This window comes from Mesoplodon bidens (genome assembly GCF_964165515.1).
Source record: "Mesoplodon bidens genome assembly, chromosome: 14".
Lineage (NCBI taxonomy): Eukaryota > Metazoa > Chordata > Mammalia > Artiodactyla > Ziphiidae > Mesoplodon > Mesoplodon bidens.
In genome coordinates, this window is record NC_138170.1 from 23,901,718 (window position 1) to 23,921,778 (window position 20,061).

At 53.7% G+C, this 20,061-nt stretch overlaps 1 protein-coding gene across 7 annotated transcripts in view; it reads left to right on the plus strand.

Annotated features, from left to right (window-relative positions):
• Nucleotides 1–20,061, plus strand: part of LIMS1 (LIM zinc finger domain containing 1) — a 100,686-nt gene that overhangs the window by 65,427 nt on the left and 15,198 nt on the right. For all 7 annotated transcript variants that reach the window (XM_081253566.1, XM_081253563.1, XM_081253568.1 and 4 more), the window contains one exon: nt 18,066–18,225. In XM_081253566.1, coding sequence (XP_081109692.1) covers nt 18,070–18,225 — 156 coding nt within the window. In that variant the 5' untranslated portion in view covers nt 18,066–18,069. The remainder of the gene's footprint in view (nt 1–18,065; nt 18,226–20,061) is intronic.

Here is a 20,061-nt window from a genome sequence, read left to right on the forward strand (position 1 = left end):
TGGAATCATTCTTTGTGTGGCAGTCAACAAATGCCTTTAAAAATGGATTCAACTGGAAATATCAGCTATTCAACACGAATTGCAGTTTTGGCTCTTCTTGATTTAATGTCGTGCTTTATTTAAAGGACATATTGTCAGGTTATGGGTTTTCTGCATTAGGCGTTTGTGGTTCAGTCTGCATTTGCTAAGGTCCTGTCATGTGCCAGGGATGTGAGGCTGGTTGAAACATTCATTATCTGCTAACATAGAAGTTCTTGTGTGTGGACAACAGACAACAGAGAGATACTTAAAGACCCCGCATTGCTGGAGGGAGGCCCATAGCACTGCAGGAGCAAGTGCGTTAATCCTCTATTGTGAGAAACAGATTACCCAGCACTTAGCGGCAGTGGGAGTTGGCAGACTTTCCGTAAAGGGCCAGATAATAAATGTTTCAGGCTTTTGTAGGCCTTCTGTCAGTGTCATAACTGCTCGGCCTGCGGTTGTAGTGTGAACACGGGCCGTGGAACATGTGGGTGAATGTGTTGCTAAACTTAAAAGCAGCCGGGGATCCAGATCTGACCTGTGGGCACGGATTTGCTGACGGCAGGCCTGTAATCACCATCGTTGGTTGTCTCCCGCTTGCTGAGGGTCAGGAATCCGGGTTCAGCTCAGGCCAGTGCCTCTGGCTGAGGGTCTCTGAGTCAGGGCTGCCTCTTCTCGAGGCTGGAATGGGGTGAATGGCCCCAGAGCGTTTTGTAGCCTAATTCCAGAAATGACTGCCAGCCACCTCTACTGAATTGTTTTGGTCAGGAGCCCTTCAGCGAGTCCAGCCCACACCGGGGAGGGCGCCGTTACACACAGGTGCGAACACTGTCAAAGACAAAATACTCATGACACCTGGTAGAGAACAGGAAGGACCATCCGGATGGATGTAGGGACCCCTGCAGTGGGGCAGAGAGAAGGGGCTCAACTCCGAATCCACCAAGGAAGACGGGATTTACAGCGAAGGAGCAGGCGGGGGTCAGCGGATGGAAAGTTACTGAGAGGGAACATGCGGGTGAAGGGATTCTGGCTAAACTGACCTTCCAGGATTCCTGCTGAAGACAGGCCAGGGCATCAGACATGGCCTGGGGGAGGGGTGGAGGCCGAGGAGCCGGTCAGATACAGAGGGCCATCTGATCTGCAGGTAGGGGCTTCTGGCCCAGCTGACAGAGCAGGATTCCGGTGAAACTGGACACTCAGAAGTCACGTCAGAAAGCTCAGCGGGGAGTCTTTGTGGGTGCCTGGAGGTGGCCTCCCCAGGGCTGCCGCGGGGGTCGCAGAGGAGAGGCGGTGGGTGCAGTGCAGGGAGATGAGACCCGCATGCCCACTGGCTCTGCTCTCAAGTCAGCCTGGGCTCCTGGTCCAGCGTCAGTGCCTGTGTCTCTCTTGTTGTCACGGTGCCTCAGCCTCCCGGCAGCATCGTTTCCCTCCATCCTGCTCCTCTGGTCCCCGACGTCTAGTTCCATTTATTACCTCACAGCCGGGCTCACGTAAACACTTGCTGGATGAAAGCGAAGGAGATCCAGGAACGAAGCGGACATCTGCAGACGGGATGCCGCAAAGTCGCGGCCGTTCTCCCACGTCCATTGTTGACCCCTCCTTCGCCCGGTTGGTGCGGGGGCACTGGGGTGGGGACAGCGGGCGCTGGGGCTCGCGGGCGCTGGGGCTCGCGGCCGCCCCGCCCACATGCCCTCATGCTCCCGGGAGCCCCTGTCACTGTCCCCGCCAGGCGGGCGGGCGTCCCGGCTCTGCTGACGTGCGAGAGGTGCGGGGACCAGGTTTTCCATCACGGTGGCTTCTTGCTCATAGACACTCAGCACAGGGTTGCTGAGTTGCAAGAATAGATGAAGTTCCTGGTACCTTGCTGTTGGCTTCGTGGTTCCTCGTGTCCCCTGAGAGCAGCACGGCCCTGCGGGGCCCATCGCGCGTCCTGAGGCAGAGCCACCCCGTCGAGAAGCTTCCCCGCCGTGACAGCAGCCTCGATCCGCTAGGCCATCCAGACCTCTGGCCCCAACACCCTCTGCCCTGGCCAGTCTGCCAGCCTCCTCAGGCCATTTAATGCCCTACACACCTCATGGCCACCTTCCCGGGCCAGTTATTCCCTGGTCCGATTCCCAATTCACGTAACTCCTAGACTCTGATTGCTGGGTGAACAAGTGATATAAGACAGATTTCTGTCCTACAGCCACACCTTCTTCCTGGTTACCGCTGGGCAGTCTTCTTCTTTCACTGATTTTTCTATCACCCTCGTTATTATAACTATTTGAAACCTCCCCCGTCGTTGGTTTTGTTCACCACACCTGCTTTCCTGAAACCACCGATGCTCAATGGTATAAGATTTCTCTCTGTGTCCCCCTCGTATTTGTGCAGATAAACTTCACGTGGGGACACGTTCAGGTTTGCAGGGATGTTATGCAGCCAGTGCGCGGTTCCTCCCTTGTGTCTGTGTAACTGCTTCCCGCGCCCCGTGGGTCTTGCCCGGCCCCTCAAGGGCCCTCCTCCCCGAGCCTCTTTGACCTTTCCCCCTGCCCTCGGCGATAGACGGTCCCACAAACGCTGTGACTCTGGTCTTTTTTCAGCCGAGCCCTCGCAGCCCAGACAAGAGTTTGACCTCCGCCCCGTCACTGGCCCACGTCACCTCATCAGCCTTGGTTCTGGTAGGGGGCAGTGACAGTAGCAGGCTCTGGCTGGCTAAGGCAGGAAAGAATCTTACTGGAAAGAGTTCAGGCTGCTCACAGAATGGACAGAAATGGGCAGATGGAAGAGCCGGGCTCAGGGCGGGGCGGGAGGCTGGGAGACCCCCTGGCAGGCGCCCTGGCCGAGATCCCGGAGCTGGACCGAGGCGTCCCGGCTGGAGCTCGGTGCCGCTGCCTAAGCTGCGTCTGTCCCTAAAGACACCTCGTCGGCGGTGAGGTGCTGGAGCCAGGGTCTTGGGCCTGCAGGACCAGGAGGAAGCCCCAGGGGCTCAGGGTCCATGGTTCTGGACAGTCTGCTCCTGCACGGGCAGGGCCCGACCTCAGGGCGCAGGATGAGGGGAAGGAAGGGTGGTCAGGCTGCAGCAAAGCCTGTGGCCTCCTCCTCAGCTGTGAGGACGTCAGGGGAACGCGGGTGGCCCAGAGAAACCGAGTCAGGCTGAAAAGGAGCTTCCAGAGCTGTGCATGAGCCCAGGTGCATGAGCGCAGGTAGGTGCGTGAGCCCGGATGCAGCCTCGGGGCTCAAGACCAGTGCTCAAGCATCCAAGTCCATGGGGAACGTCAGACGGGGGAGGGGAGGTAACCTGGCTCGTGCAGGTCTCCCGTGAGTAAGCAGTTCACCTCGGCACCATCTACACCTGCACAGCGAGTGTACAGGCTGCCTTCTGGATGAGGAAACGTGGACGTCGGCCCCTGGGCCTTCAAGCTGGGGTCTTCCGGCCTGTGCCCCGGTGGTGACCGCACAGGCAACGCCCCGTCCCCGCCCCACTCCGTGCTGAAGGTGCTCAGCCATGTGTCCGACTCAGTGTTTTTACCATGATGGCAACGTAAGGTGTGGATTTTGTCCTTGTGAGCTGTTCTTGTTTTTCTATCCCTTCACTTTTGCCAGCATCTTACCCTTAGTAATTGATTTGGTGGGTTTTTAAAATTTATCCTTTGAATACAGAATTCTTTTCTGTATCTGAAAGGAGAAAACCGTCCCTTGAAATAACCCTGGTCATTTGTCTCCATGGTTTAGAGTATTCTCACCTGTGGAGTGCTCTTAATAGAACTAAGTCCACTTGTGGTGCAGCCTTGCAGCCTCATCACTGGAGGGCTAGCCGCTCTTACTGTTACTCAGTCCACGTGGTTCTGTTCGTTTGTTTGCACTGTTCTCAGTATTCGTCTTTTGATGGACTTTCTTAGTAGACTGAGCTCTTTGTTTTTTTGGGTTTTTTTTGTGCGGTACACGGGCCTCTCACTGTTGTGGCCTCTCCCGTTGCAAAGCACAGGCTCCGGACGCGCAGGCTCAGTGGCCATGGCTCACGGGCCCAGCTGCTCCGCGGCATGTGGGATCTTCCCAGACCGGGGCACGAACCCGTGTCCCCTGCGTCGGCAGGCGGACTCTCAACCACTGCGCCACCAGGGAAGCCCAGACTGAGCTCTTTGAAAACTCGGTTATTTTGTTCTTTCTGTTGTCCCAGCTTAGTCATGTGACCTGGGCCAGGCTAGTTCTGATGACATTTTTGCTGTCCTTTATGCCATGACAAGAGGTTGTTCTGGTTTGCGCTCGCGCCCTCCACCCCCATCAGCTCCATTTACGAGAGAATTGGAGCCCCGCAGTCAGGAAGGCTTAAGGCTGCTTTTATATCATTTAAGTACTTAAATGTGAAAGACGCAGTGCAGGCGCTGCCCTGAGCTCCGGAGCTTCCCCTGCACAGACCTTTCCTTCCACACCTTCCTGGAGGTTTGTGGCTGAGGCGGGAGGGAGGGGGGCAGGACAGACACGGCGCGGGATGGGAGAGGAGGGCACGGGTGGGAGCTGACCTGGACTCCCAGCGATTTTATCACGTGACCCGCCACCCTGCCCAGTTTCATGTGTAGGTGTGGGTGTTTCCAGCTGCTGAGTGAGCCCCGTGCCTGTTACTGGATCCGGGCCCTGGGGTCTGAGCATGGCCTCGTGCCTCGATCTGGGTCCAATCAGGAGGGGAAACCCACACAGTGATTAGAAGGAGGAAGGTGCACTGCCCCGATGAAGTTCCTAACTCTAACGGGCTTTGAGAAGAGGGGCTGCAGGGAGGGAGCCCACTGGGCGCGGGGCTGGGGGCCCAGGGCCAGGAAGAAGGGGCAGGATCTGAGCCCGCAGAGGGAGCCGGGAGCCGGCTGGTGGGATGTCGCCCGGCCCAGCGCCCGGACCGGGTCGTAGCAGAGACCCGAGTGATACTGCTGAGGAGCCGGCGGGCCTGCCTGAGGTCGGGTCGGGTCGGGTCGGGCGTGACCACCGCTCCTGCAGACACGCAGACCCCCCCGCCCCTGAGAAAAGCCAGGGGACTGGCCGAGAGTTTTCTCCCTCAGCCTGCGGAATGGCCTTCAGAAACCCAGTTCACCCAGTGCGGGGGTGGGGGTGCCGGGCGGACCAGAAGAGGGGGACACGCGGGGCACACGTGGACCCATGGAGAGACGCCGGCCGGTGCCGGACACCACTGTTCGGGCCCCTCACGTCCTCCGACGGTCCCGCGGGGGCATCTAAGGCTCGGCAGCTGAAACACGTCCGGCCTTGCTGTGCACACCTCGTGCAAGGTGAAGTGAATGAAAGAAAAGAAAGCTTTTTAAAGTTATCAGAAAAACACAGATTTTTCAGTTCCCCCACTTTATCTTGTCCGATATTTTTCAAATGTTGCTTAATGTGCTAAAACATACATGAAAACATGTTCTTTGTTTAAAAGAAAAGCAGTGAGACAGGTAGATTAAAATTTGAAAGGGTTGTTTTCACTTGAATGAAATGTTTCTTTCTGTCCTTTGTCCTGAAATTCTCACGGTTTTTTTTCCTTGAGGAGGGCAGACCTCACAATTAGCTCGGTCACGGTCACAAGATAACTGGGCTGGCTTCCTCCCCCGAAGGTCTGCTGAAGGTCAGCTTTCAGGGAGCCTTCCTGGCTGAGTCAGAACTAAAATAAGGACCTAACGGAGAGCCAGAAAGCAAGTGGCACCGGTGGCCACCATGGCCGTAAAAGGGCTCGTGGACACACTGCAGGGATTTCCTCGTAAACCGGGCTTTCTCTGGAGTCCACACTCTTGCTAAAAATGCTGCCCTTTTGTATTTGAAATACGAGACCCTCTCAAGTTTGTCTCTTTTGGTCAGGACACAATAGATCCCTTAAAAAGGATGTTTCGGGGTGAGATGGTGTGTTTGTGGATCACAGTATGAGTGCCAGGCAGAAGTGACCTGAGAGTGGAGGGCTGCTCCAGGGGCGTTTTCCCATGGAGACGGCTAAATACGCAGAGAAAACGGCCCAGCCTGTAAGAGGAATTCTGAGCATGTTCTTCAAGCTGACCTAACCCTGCTTGTTTGAGTGACTGTGGGGACCCAGTGGGAGGGAACCTGGGAGCCCAGTTCCAGATTCCAGCTGTGATGACAGTTCGGGGGGTGGGGGCAGTTTCTTTACTGAGGGGATGAAACCAGGCTGAGGTGGTGAGTGAGACCCTTAGATGGAGTCATGCAGTCCCGGGGGAGGGCGGCAGTCTGCCCACCAGCTGGCCCATCCCGTCCCCTGCGACTTCACACAGGGCTGGTCCAACTGTTGGGAGATGGGGGAGCGTGATGGGGCCGGTGGCAGAGTGTGTCTGCGGCGCTGGTCCCTCTGCAGGGTGGAGCAGGGTTAGATCTTCCCAAATCCCATGGCTCCCGGGCCGCCGGTCAGCACAGGCGGAATGTCAGAGGAGCTTCACAGGAGGATCTGAGCGCCGGGCGGGCCTCAGAGGGCTGGAAGCTCTGGGAAAGCTCTGGAGAAAGGGCCTGGAGTGTCCCTGTCCTCTTGGATGGTGTCCTCAGTGCTGGCAGTATTTGATCGTCACCAGTAAAGGCGATTGTAAACAACCACATGACAACAGCCCTCTCGAGTGTGTGTGGATTTTCACAAGAAAAGGGATCGGGTATTATCAGGCTGTCTCCACACACGGAGGTCTGGGGACGTCCCTCTGGCTTATACACGAGTTAACTCAAATTTTACGCCTGTTTGTGGCCTATCAGGCATACGCCGTACACCTGTTTTAATTATTAAAGAAAAGTGCACACTGACCAGAAGTAAAGTCCTTCTTCATATAAAGATATAAAGACTTCCCCAGACCTCTGTGTGTGGCAGGAATATAGTGAGTCTTCTCTGCCTTTTGTACACTTTCTGTAACAAGCTGCACCGTGTTTGGGCCAACGGGGTCAGGGAGTCTAGCTCACCCCACAAAACTGTGCAGTCTGGCCCTCCTGTCCCGGTGCCCCGTGTCCCTGCACGCGGGGCTGCCCACTGCACACATCATTCGCCAGTTTCCTGCTATTAAAGATTTTGCCTTTTGCTCCTGTTGATGGAAATAATCAATAAACAGTCTAGAATAGGAATAGAAAATAGTTTGGGGCGTTTGTCTGAGCCAAACTGAGAGGACTCTAGCCCGGAAGACAGCCTCTCAGGTAACCTGAGGAACTGCTCTGGAGAAGCAGGGTTTTCAGCACAGTTTTATGTCTCTCAGAACAAAGAACATTAAACAAGCCAGGGATGCATTCCTTCAAGGTTTAAAAACAACAGGCCAGGGCTTCCCTGGTGGCGCAGTGGTTGAGAGTCCGCCTGCCGATGCAGGGGACATGGGTTCGTGCCCCGGTCCAGGAAGATCCCACATGCCGCAGAGCGGCTGGGCCCGTGAGCCATGGCTGCTGAGCCTGCGCGTCCGGAGCCTGTGCTCCGCAACGGGAGAGGCCACAACAGTGAGAGGCCCGCGTACAGCAAAAAAAAAAAAAAAACAGACCAGCACACACGCAGTGAGTCAGCGTGGCCTTGGCACCTGGGGAGGGAGGCTTATCATCCAAGGAGGACCAGCACTGGCGTCCCGGGAAGGGGGGCATTTCATTTTTATATTAACAAGGACGTTCTTTACTTCTGGTCACTGTGCACTTTTCTTTAATAATGAAAGCAGACGTACGGTGTATGCTTGATAGGCCACACACGGGCATAAAGTTTGAGTTAACTTGTGTGTAAGCCAGAGTGACTTCCCCAAACCTCCGTGTGTGAAGATGCCTTCCACGCTTCCCCGTCCCTCTGCTGCCCGGGCTGGGCCTGCACAGCAGGTGACAGGTGTGCAGCTCCCTCATTTCCACTTGGTTGGAGGAGGTGTGCAGCCTAGTCTCTTCACTCTGGCCCGTCGCGGTGGATGATTTCCTTCTTTGCAGCCAGGAGCTGGGAACAGTTTGACGGACAGGGCAGACGTCATGGTAGCAGCAGTACCCTGTCCCTCCCGTCCGTTGGAGGGAACGGGGCATTTGTGCTGGACGGGGATATGAGAAGGACCTTTCCAGCACCAGTATCTTTACTGCATGTCACGACTGTTTTGTTTTAATAGGAGAGGAAAATCAGAGTAGGTTTTCCATTTGAGTGAAATAGAGAAACAGTGAAAATAGTTGGTTTGCCATCCCTACACTCCGAACGCCCCGGGTTCCTGTGGGTAGAGGTTGGAGAAGCTCCTGCCAGGTGCTGGGGTCACATCCACACAGCGACTCTGCCTGTGTGACAGGGGCAGCATTAACAGCACATTTCCTATGTCAGGGCCCACTCTTTACAGTCAACATGTTCAGCCACGTAGATGAGGACCTGCTGTAGAGCACAGCAAACTCTACTCAGTACTTTGTAATGACCTATGCAGGAAAAGAATCTAAAAAACAGTGGATCTATGTATATGTATAACTGATTCACTTTGCTGTACCCCTGAAACTAACACAACGTTGTAAATCAGTGATACTCCAATAAAATTTTTTTTAAATGTAGATGAAATATTTGGTAGTGATGCATGTAATTCAGTTGTTGCTATTTGAGGGAATTTGAATTTAAAAGGTACCAGTTATTAAAAAGTTGCGTTTTTGACTTTGCCAACCATGCTCAGGCTTACACTCAATGTTTGAGCTGGTGGAAATAGCTGCCCTTTCTTCGTCTGTCGCCTCTGAGCAGTTTATTTGTCTTGGGCAGGGTGTTTCCTCAGGGGCGGAATTTGTTCTGGCTGAAATCATGGCGTTAGCTGGGTTGATGGACCTGAAGCCTTCTGTGCAGGACACGGGAGTGGTCAGCTCAACAGCAGATGTGCTGCGTGTGGTTTGGCATCTAACACGCAGTCAGGCACACTTAGCCAGGGTCCCAGATCCTGCCTGCTCTGGTCTGAATGTTTGTGCAGCCACTCAATTCATGTACAGAAGTCCTAACCCACGATGTGGTATTAAGAGGGGATGAGGTCAGGGGGCGGGGTGAAGGTCTTGTGAACGGGATGCACAGAGCCCCTGCCCCTGCACTGTGTGTGGGCTCAGCGAGGAGGTGCCGGCCAGGACCCAGGGGAACGGGAGAGTCCTCACCCCACACGGCCGCGCTGGTGCCTTGGTCTCGGGCTTCCAGCCACCAGGACCGTGAGACATGAATTTCTGTTGTGTAGAAGCCACCTGGTCGGTGGTGTTTGGTTACAGTGACCCTAAAGGCCTGAGCCACTGCCCAGCATACAATAAGTCTCTCCACTCTGGATGGATGTCTGGGGTCCAGGCCTGTCCTGGGGGATCCCCCGGAGATCCAGGTCAGCCTTGGTGAGGAGGAGGCCTGAGCCAGTGATGGAAACTCTCGGGAAGAACCTTTGGGAACCCAGGACCCAGGAAACCACCTTACAGGCCCACTGTTCAGAAAAAAATGGCTTTGGGATATTTTATAAAACAGCTTCTCACCTGCTTCAGGGGCTGTTCTGCTGCGCTGTATGGCCCGTAGTGATTTCAGTCAAGGGAGTTCAGATAAATGTTTTTCTCATGGTTACGATCACAGTCTAAAAGGATTGTTTGCATTTCTAAGAGTGACATTATTAAGTGCCAAAAATGGGTTAAAAGTAACAAAATGCCTGGCTATGAAAATTGAGCGATGGTGTTTATTTGGCCTCAGATTACCCTTTGCCCTCTTGGATAAATTACACTCATCTTTTTTTTTTTTTTTGGCGGTACGCGGGCCTCCCACTGCTGTGGCCTCTCCCATTGCGGAGCACAGGCTCCGGACGCGCAGGCTCAGCGGCCATGGCTCACGGGCCCAGCCGCTCCACGGCATGTGGAATCTTCCCGGACTGGGGCACGAACCTGTGTCCCGTGCATCGGCAGGCGGACTCTCAACCACTGCGCCACCAGGGAAGCCCTTACACGCGTCTTTGAGGTCCACCCCGCATGGCTGGATGGGGACGCGAGGGACCAGCCGACTGTCCTGTGCAGCCCTTTGGGCGTGTGGTGCCCTGACCAGTGGATGCCACGTAGTCACAGCTCTGCCCTCGGCTCCAGGGCCCGGGGAGAAAGGTGCTCGTCACCTGCATAAGCAGTGGAGGGCACACGTGCATCCCCGGGCAGCTCCTGCCACACGCGGACGCGCCTGTGTGCTGAGTGGGCGCCTCTTACGTACCGGTTAGGTGTGTAGAATGGTGAGCACGTAGCAGAAGTTCCGTATGTTCAGATGTGACACGTGTGATGTAAGGAAGTTACTTGAGCAGTTACTTTTTAAGAAGCTGAGACCCCAGCCGAAGGGCTGCCAAGGCCGGGCGCCCCCCCGCCCCCCTGGGACGCCCTTGGGGCCGAGGCGACCATCCGTCCAGCCCTCCCCGTCAGCTGGCGGCTCTGCAGCCTCACCTCTCGCTCCCATGTCGTTTGAGCATGAGGGGCGTGTGGAAGGCACAGGGACTCCCCTCTGCCCTGAGAGCTTCTCTGCGAGAACCAGCTCCTGGGACGGGGCCGGTAGGGGAGATGTGTGATGAAGGGCCCACGGCTCTTCCATGTCCTCCCTTCCAACCTCAGCCTGCCCTCGACCCAGCTCCCAGTCAGGCTACACCTCAGTGATGAAAAAAATGAAAGGAGGAAAGAATGAGAGGCGGCAGAAATGTAAGCAGACGGAGCCTCGTCTACCCCTCGGCATCGGCTGCGGTGCCCTTGTGCTGATGGGCAGAGGGCACCTGGGGCTTGGACTCCGGTGGCAGGTCAGTCTCTCTGGGGCGACTGTGCGCCCTCGTCAGCACAGTTCCAGCTGGAAGGAGAGGAAACCGGGAGAAAGGAGGGTCTCCTCCTGCTTCGCCTTCACACAGTGTTCCCGAAACAGCAGAGCTTCAAGAGCGGAGGGACTCTTTACTAAGTTTGCAGCACAGTCTGAGAAGAAGGACCTCGTGGAGGGTGTGGAACAGTTAGTAGCTGGTGGGGAGGAGGGTTGGGACGTGTTTCCTGTCCAGGCACAGCCTCTGGCGGCTCTGTCCGTGGAGAGATTGGCGAGCCTGGCTGCATTCAGGGCGCCGGGGAAACAAAACACACAACAGACCAGATGTGCCCTAATCGCAACCTCAACTCTCTGCCTTGGTGATCAAGAATCAAGTCATTCTTTAGTGAGCGCTTTAGTTCATCAAAGGCACAGTTGAGATTCGTAGGACAAACACAAAGTAAATAGTATGACACCTTACTGTTCATTCTATACATCTCTGTAGCGTTTGAATTTTTTCCCCAAATAACATGTATTACTCTTTTTCCCTTCTGTCAGTACAATTGTGTGGTGGAGTGACATTTCTGACTTCCTTTTTGTACTTATCTGCGTATATGTGAACTTAATACATGTGCATAATAAAATTGGGACTGCACACCTATTAGAACAGCTAAAATAAATAAAGATAACACCAAATGCTGGCGACGGTGTGGAGGAATTGAATCTCTCATGCTTTGCTGGTGGCATGTACAATGGTACAGCCACTCTAGAAAACAGCTTGGCAGCTTCTCAAAAAACTAAACGTACCCTTCTCATACAACTCAGCAATCTCGCCCTGGAACATTTATCCCAGAGAAATTAAACCTTATATTCACCCAGAAACTTACCCACAGCTGGATTCAGAACAGCCCCAAACCGGAAGCTACTAAAGTGTCCTCCAGTGGGTGATGGTTAAACAAGCTGTGGTGTGTGCACACCACAGAATACTACTCAGCAGTGAAAAGAACAGGCAATCCACATATGTGGCAACTTGGTGGGTCTCACAGGCATTTGCTGAGTGGAAAAGGCCAGTCTCAGACGGTCACAGGCTGCGTGATTCCCTCTACGCAGCTGTCTTAGTCGGCTCGGACTGCTGTAACAAAAATGCCATAGCTGCATGGCTTAAGGAAGGGTTTGTTTCTCAAGGTTCTGGGGCCTGGGAAACTCAAGATCAAGGCTCCAGTGGATCCTGTCTGCTGAGGGCCCACGTCCTGGCTGGTGGGCGGCTGTCTCTAGCTGTCTTCTCGCCTGGGTGTCTCTGACCCCATCCTGGGGGATTAACGCCCCTCCCTCATGACCTCATTCGACCCTGCTGACACCCCACAGGGCCATCTCCAGATCCCTTTGCCTTGGGATTAGGCTGTCAGTATGAATTCTGGGGACACAGAGATTCAGTCCACAGCAAAAACATTCTCTAACTTACAGTTATGTGGATGGAAAACAGACTAGTGTGTTGCTGGAGGGTGGGTGTGACCATCAGAGGGCACGTGAGAGAGGTCTTTGTGGGGATGGAAAAGCTCCAGGTCTGGATGGAGGTGGCGGTTACACGAATCTACAAGGTGTGACAAGGTGACACAGACCTGTACCCACATCGCGCTGGCATCAGAGTCCTGGTTTTGATTGTACGTAAGATGTAGTCATTGGGAAGCTGTGTGAAGGGTACAAAGGTCTTCTCTGTACAATCTTTGTAACTTCCTGTGACTATAATTATGTCAAAATAAAAAGTTTAAAGTGTGATTGCAGGTCCTTCACATTATCTTTAATTCCTTGCTGGATGAGAGACTTCATTGCGTCGTGTGTTCAGGAACCATCAGCTTCTCCGCAGTCCTGCTTTCCTGTCTCGTAGAGATGGGACTAGTTGCTGTGGAGGGAATGAGATAATGGGTTACGTTTTTAGATGTGCCAACAGCGGCTGATTTTCATGGTTTTCCAGACCAGGTAGATGGATGATTAGCCCCCTTCACTCACCAACAAGTACCTGTCACGCATCTTTGTGTCTGTGTGTGTCTGTGTGTCAGTGTGTGTCTGCGTGTGTCTGTGTGTCTGTGTGTCAGTGTGTGTCTGAGTGTGTGTCAGTGTGTGTCTGAGTGTGTGTGTGTCAGTGTGTGTCTGAGTGTGTGTCTCTCCACACCAGCTGTCTCCTTCCCTCTCTATTCCACATGGTCACTGTAAACAAACATTTTTTAACCATGAGGCTGTCTCTTTCCTGTTTAACGATGGCGAACCTCTTGCTCCATCCCCTGCAGGCTCTGGGCCGGGGCCATTCTGACCTGTACCCTGAGATCCTTAGGGTTCAGAGTTGGGAGAGCATGTCTCATTTTCTGCCTCTTGCCCCATTTGGTATGCACTCCCCAGCCTTTCTAGATAACCTGTCTTGCTCCCCAGTAATTACGTGGAACTGTTTTCCCACAGAGTTAGCATCTCATCTCTGGGATCAGACCACCTGGGTTTAAATCTCGACTCCACCACCTACTTACTGGTTATCCAGCCTCTTTGTGCCCCGGTTTCCCCACCTGTACCTCCTGGGAACACGGCAGTGAGCACCTAGGAACGCCGTTTACAGTTCTGGCTGTCATGCTGCGGACGTCTCAGACGTGTTTTGTCTGTTGGCTGATGATTTCATGGCCCTTCTGTCTCGTGTGACCTGCTATGTCACATGTGACCTGCTCTGTCGTGTGACCTGCTCTGTCAGTCAGTGTGCCTTTCACCTGCTCCCTAGGTTTTCTTTTTTTCTTTTTGCTTGATTAGAGCACTAAATTTTATTTTGAAAAAAACCCACTAAATATAATTTCAGCATCTTATATAACCATGTAGGTTTAAATTTTTTTTAATTTTTAAAAAATTATTTTATTTTCTTGATGTTTTAAAATTGAAGTATAGTTGTACAGTATTGTTTAAGTTACAGGTGTACAATATAGTGAGTCACCATTTTTAAAGGTTATACTCCATTTATAGTTAATAGAAGATATTGGCTGTATTCCCTGTGCTGTGCAGTATAGCCTTGTAGCTTATTTGTTTTATACGTAGTAGTCTGTGTCTCTTAACCCCCTGACCCTCCCCGCTTCCCTCTCCCCACTGGAAACCACTGGTCTGTTCTCTGCATCTGTGAGTCTGCTTCCTTTTTGTTGTGTTCACTAGTCTGTTGTATTTGTTACATTCCCACCTGTTCCCCTTGGTCTGGTGGGAGGCACAGGGGTGCCGGGAGGTCGGTTTGGAGAGACTGGGCCCCTCTCACTGCCCCGGGGCACCGTGTCCTCATCACTTCACTGCTGACCCTGGTGCACTGGAGCCGACAGTGGTGTGCAAGGAGCACAGCGAGCCTGCAGCGCAGCATCCTTTATCCTTTATCTTTTATCCGTGATAAAGACCCAGAAGGACTGGCTGCCTTGGTTACAGGCTCAGCTGGGGCCAAACGGAAGGAGTTGTAACTGGACGCCGGCTCCTCCCCTGCTGAGCCTGGGACTGAGCTGTCACTGCGCCAGAGTCACAGAGCAGGATTCATGCCTGCACCCCCTGCACAGCTGTTCCATCCCCCCCAAGGGCGGCCGGGCTGCCCCACAGCTGGTCGCGTGTGTGCGGGGAAAGTTCCTGGAGCTTCCAGACCCTAAGCGAATCCACACCGTCTCGGGCACAACTGCCTTGCCCGGAGCTCTTAACGTGAAGGGGCCGGTGCGACCCTGGAGCCGCTGAAGTGTGGGAGCGGAGAGGGGAGTGACCGGGACGCCGCCTGGGTGTTGTGCCTCCGTCCAGACCCCTCCAGTCCCCCGTTCTGCTCCGCGATGGCACTCCCGGGCCCGTGCCCCGCTGCCATCCCGGAGGGCGAGGAGGTCCCCCCAGCGGCCTGTAACGGGGAACACCGGGCGCCCTGCGGCCAGGATGAGAGGGCCGTGTCCAGGCTGCAGCGCAGGCACAGCGACGTCAGGGTCTACAAGGAGTTTTGTGACTTCTACATCAAATTGTGAGTGCCGCTCCCAGCCCTCTCCTGGGGCTCGAGTTCCCTGCCTTGGGCTTTGACATCACCCCACCTTCAGTGGGGCCTCCCGGGGTGGAGGGGGCGTCCAGGACGAAATGCAGGAAAGGAGGAGGAGAGCGCTGCCTTCAGTGGCTGCCCATGCAGCCCTGAGGTCTCCCTGTTGGGAGCGGGGAGCGCCCGGGGCCTCCAGGGAGTCATTAGCCGGAAGGAGCATTTAATGGGCCTGATTCTGTTTCCACCCATCCCTTCCCTGCGCTTTTGCAACAGATGTTGCTTCTCTTCACATCTCCTGAGGAGCTCTGTTTAAGACTAATTGGGCGACTATAATTACACTGTAACCAAAATACTTGGTAAACTGTCAAGACGCTTTTAGGGTTTACATTTCTGCACTTTAATGCTCGAGGTTTTGTTTCGCATGCTTTGATAAACGAGGCACTTGAACAAGGGAAAGCTCGAGGTCGGCAGGTTTTCTGTGTGCAGCTGATGTGTGGAAGCAGGTCGGCCAAAGCAATTCTGACCCGACAGTTAAACGAAGGCTTTTCTGTTCCCCGAGGTGTACGTTTCCCGACGTGGAAATCCTTTTCTGAAAAATTAGCCTATTGATTATAACTAACCAAGTGACAGCTCTATCATCCCTGACTTTTAATAAGTAGCTTCTATCATCTGTGTTAACTGTGACAGTCAGTGTGGAAAGAATGTGTGTGTCAGTTTCCCATCCAGGGGATGTTGGCCATCGGGGACACTGTGCCTGCAGGGTCGGGGATGTATGGGAACTCTCTGTATCTTCCACTCAGTTTTGCTGTAAACCTAAAACAGCTCTAAATACAGCCTATTAAAAACAAACAAACAAACAAACAAAAAAAACAGTGCCGGAGGGTCAGAGACAAGAGAGGAAGGGAAATAATGTAAACAGTTGAGTAGGTGGGTGAGACTATTGGTTGGTTGGTTGTTTTCCTGGAAGTCTCCTGTAATGTTCTGTTTCTTTTCTTTTCCTGCTTGTTATTAAAATGAGTACTTCTTCAAAAATATATATTACTTTATCTCTAAAACTACTTTATTTTTCCTGTGTGTGGGGAAAACTTGTTTGTATAATGTGTCTATCTGTTTTCTAACTATTTGAGTATTTGAACTTGAATGTAAACGGTCTATAGTGTAATGAGTATAAATAGGTCAATGATAAACATTTTGATTTTGGGACCCATTTACATTCTTAAAACAATATTGAGGTCTCCAAAGAGCTTTTGTTTTATCAGCATTTACTGTATTAGAAAATAAAACTGAGAAAAAATTTAAGTATTTATTGGTTCATTTAAAATAACAATAAGCTCATCACACATTAATAATATTAAAACATATTAATATTAATTAAGTTTTTATAAAAAATGTTTCCAAAATGAGAAAACTTGGGGGGAAGAGTGGCATTTTATTACGTTTTTGCAAATCTCATTAACGTCTGTCTTGATAAAACTGTTTCACCTGCATTCATCCTGCTGCAATATGTTGTTTCACATGAAATTTATAAAGAAAATGTGGCCTCCCACAGAGATGTGGGAAAAGAGAGGACATTTCCACCCCGAGAGGGTCACTGATCTAGGAAATCATGAGTCAGGATGTTCCAGGATTTCTTCTTTTGTAGCTCTCTTGGGGTTCTACTAAAATCATTGAGAATTTGGTGACTCTTGAGAAAGTTTTAAAGTAATAATAATGCTTCGTATTTGAGTAGCATCTTCTGGTTTCCAAAGTGGTTTTATATACTTTTTCTTACTTCATCCTCAAAATGGTCCTAGGCCCATGGGGGCAGCTGTGGGCTGAGCACACTTTGTCGAGGGACGCCTGTGGATGCTGGCCCCCCCTTTGGAGAAGGGGGGCAACAAGCCTTTCCAGAGTTTTGATAAAACTACCGCCGTTCATCTGGCTTATGGCAAAGCCAGGTGACGAAGGGAGTTGATGGGTTTTTCTCCCTGATCCACAGTAATTTTGCAGTGACAAAGTAGAAAATTCAATTTAGTATGAGACTCAGGTCAGGTTTGCCACAAGCAGTGAGGCTGCCTCCCTTCCTTCCTTTTCTGGTGGCGTTTTAATTGAGTTTTGCTTGGTGTGGGGTTGTGAACATGGCACTTCTGGTGGAGTGTGAATACCACAGGGCAGGATACTGCTGGGTGAGAGCTTTGGGGGAAGAGGGCGGGGTTGTCTTCCGCTGGGGTAGGCGGGGGTGAAGCATGCGCCGTGCCAACCTTGCTAAGGAAGCAGCGAGATGTAGGCTGTGATGGGACGGTGCAGCCCGTCTGCCTGCGGGATGGACCCCCGCCCACCTGCCGCTTGGGGGGCTGGGAAGGTTCGGAGGACGTCGGCGATGACTTCCCCAGGTGGGCTGACTGGGTGTCTGGGTGGACAGAAGCTGTCCCGGGGCCGGCCACAGAGCAGAGCGTGTGCTCTGAGTGGGGTCTGGATATCTGAAAATAAACTTGCAAACCACGAAGCTGGCTGGGCCAGTGCCTGCTCTGCCTGGGGACCTTCCCACCTGGAGGCCGTTCCTTTATGTGAGATTCAGAGTAAGCAGTGGTCTGGTCACGGGCTTGATTGGATGCTTTTCCTCCAGGCTGCACAGGGTTGGGTGGGATGTGGGCCTTTACTGCAAGCACCTGCGTGTGCTGGGGTTCAGGGGGACCCCGGCCTGGACTCACCAGCCGGGGTCTCGTAGGGGGTCCTCTCACGTCCTCTCGAGCATTTGACGTGACACCATCATCTGGTTGTGACTCGTGGGCGGGGGACCTGGATTCTGGGCCTGTGTCTCCCGTGAGCTGGACAGCTTTGCAAGGTTGGGCTCGTTCGTCTCTGAACCTGCACTTCACCATCTGTAAAATGATCTTCAGAGTGGAAAATTCTGTGCTTTTAAGACACGTTTTGTAATATTAGTGTTCAACATTTGTCTTCCCAATTGGATTATAGGGCTGAGGCGTCTGGCGGGTTGTAGAACTACTGAAGCTGCTTTCGGCAGCCCTCACAGCGGGTGCGAGGGGGCCTGTGTCTGGCCGGGCCTTCAGCGTGTCCGGACCCACGTGAGGGGGACTTAGTGAGGCCGCTTGTCAGGCTGTCAGCTCAGCCCTTGAGGCGGCTCTCGGTGCCCCCTGCATCCCTGCCTCCTGGAAGGCGGTGTGGGTGCGCTCGTGGGCATTTGGCAGGGGATGCAGGAATGTCCGTGAACCAGAGGGTCTGCACCCCGGACGCTGGGTGGGGTTGAGACCTTGGGTCGCAAGCGGGAAACGGGCTTTATGGACAAGATATGATTGTTGTGGCCTCAGACTGAGCCCCCGGGAAGGGCCGCCGTCCTTGACCTGTGTTCCTTGTGTGTTGCAGCAACATGGCCAACGCCCTGGCCAACGCCAGCTGTGAGCGCTGCCGGGGAGGCTTCGCGCCCGCCGAGAAGATCGTCAACAGCAACGGCGAGCTGTACCACGAGCAGTGCTTCGTGTGCGCCCAGTGCTTCCAGCAGTTCCCCGAGGGCCTCTTCTACGAGGTGTGTGCCTGGGGTGGAGGGTGGGGGGGCGGCAGCTACAGGCGGTGCCCAAGGGCGGGGGTGGCCCTGGGCAGTGACGCTGGCGGGTCCCTGGGGCTCGCCCGCCGGCCCTGCAGGTGCCCCCCGCCCCGCCCCAGCACGGCCCTCTTCCTCTTGCCCCACGACTCCCAGCACCTGTGTCCTAAAGGGGCTCTTGTTTGGGGGGGAAGGGGGCACCCCCTCTGTATCCAGCTCTTCTCTGTGTCTCCTCTTCTTCCCCAACACTTGTTCTCCCTGATCCTGTGGTGTCACCACGTGGCCCGCGCTCGCTTGTGTTCATTCCGACCAGTCCTGGAACCCCCTTCTCACGTCTGCTTTCGGGGGGCTGGTCTAGGGATGACCCCGAGCTGTGAGCGAGGACGACAGAGTGTGTGTGCGTGCGCGCGTGTGTGATCACCTCCTTACGCATTTGCATGTGTCTCTCTATGTGATGATACGTATACGTAGAGTTATGTGATACCCAGAGATGGCCACTGTTTGATTTCTCCTTCTCCTTCTACCAAGCAGATTTTAAACTTTTTCTGTTTTACAGGCCATTCCTGAGGAAGGAACGGTGGTTTTTAAAGGTCATTAGTAAGTCAATTGTTGGCCAACTCGACAGCATTTTCCCATAGAAACAGTGCCCCTGGGAGGGAAGCTCCCGGCCAGCCTGCGGCACAGCGTGTCGGGACACAGCTCAGGGAACACCATGTTATTCACTCAAACGCATTTTTCCAGCTCCTGCTGTGTCCCAGAAACACACGTTCCCTACGACAGAAACCCGTGCAATTGGAACGAGAATCTCTCTTTCCGTGAAGGGCGATGGCTTTCGGGCTGGGAACGGCAGGGACAGTTTGGGGGGCTGAGTGGAAGAGGGGACCCAGTGACCCACAGCCGGAGGGTTGGGGCTGCCCTGGGTGCCGAGGAGGGTGAGGGGAGCAGGGGGAGAGGGGGTGGGGCGGGGGCTGAGGTCTCATGAGGCTCTCTGGCCCCTAAGCCGGAGCAGGGCGGTCAGACCCAGAGCACATTTACGGGGCTCCAGGGAGCCTGCCCCCAAGCAGACATTGGTCTCCACACCCTGGAAAGCCTTTTCTTCCTTGAGGCCCAGAGAGGCTGAAATGCTCTTGCTGACAGCAGATTAGTGACATAAATGGGATTAGAACCTAGTTTGGTCCTCTAATATCCGATATGGTGTTCTTTCCCTGACATACTCTTTTCAAATCTAAGATCTTTTTATTGAAACGAGTAATTATGACAAAGGGCTTAGAAGAGAGATTCCAGGGGAGCAACAGAGAAGAAAGGCAGGCTCTGTTTCCCAAACATTTTTCTTATTTCCATGGCCCGCTGTTCCCTCTCTGTCGCTTTCTCTTTCCCATGCTGGGCGTCTGCCGGCCACATTGGGCAGCAGCACCGGATGATGAGCGTGACGCAGGCGGCACGCGCAGTGCCCGTCGGTTAGCCAGCCCCGGACGCGCTCCAAGCAGCGTCCCCGTCCTCTCACTGCTGGCCCTCTGTGCTGGATGGCGCTTTGCTGTGGGGCGTCCCGTGTGTCGTAGGGTGTTAGAAACGTCCTTAGTCTCTCCCCTCACATACCCACTTGTGACAACCGGAGGTACCTACACACATTGCCGGCTTTCCCCTGGGGAGCACAGCCACCCTCGGCCGAGGACTGCTGCACTAACACCTCTTCCCATAGGTAATAAACTTCCCTGTGCTGGCAGCAGGTTGGCTCTAAATGGCTCATTCCCCAGGCCGTGTACGCAGAGCCCCGCACAGAACAAGACCTCCTTGTGGTCTGTCTCTGAGAATCCGACTGCG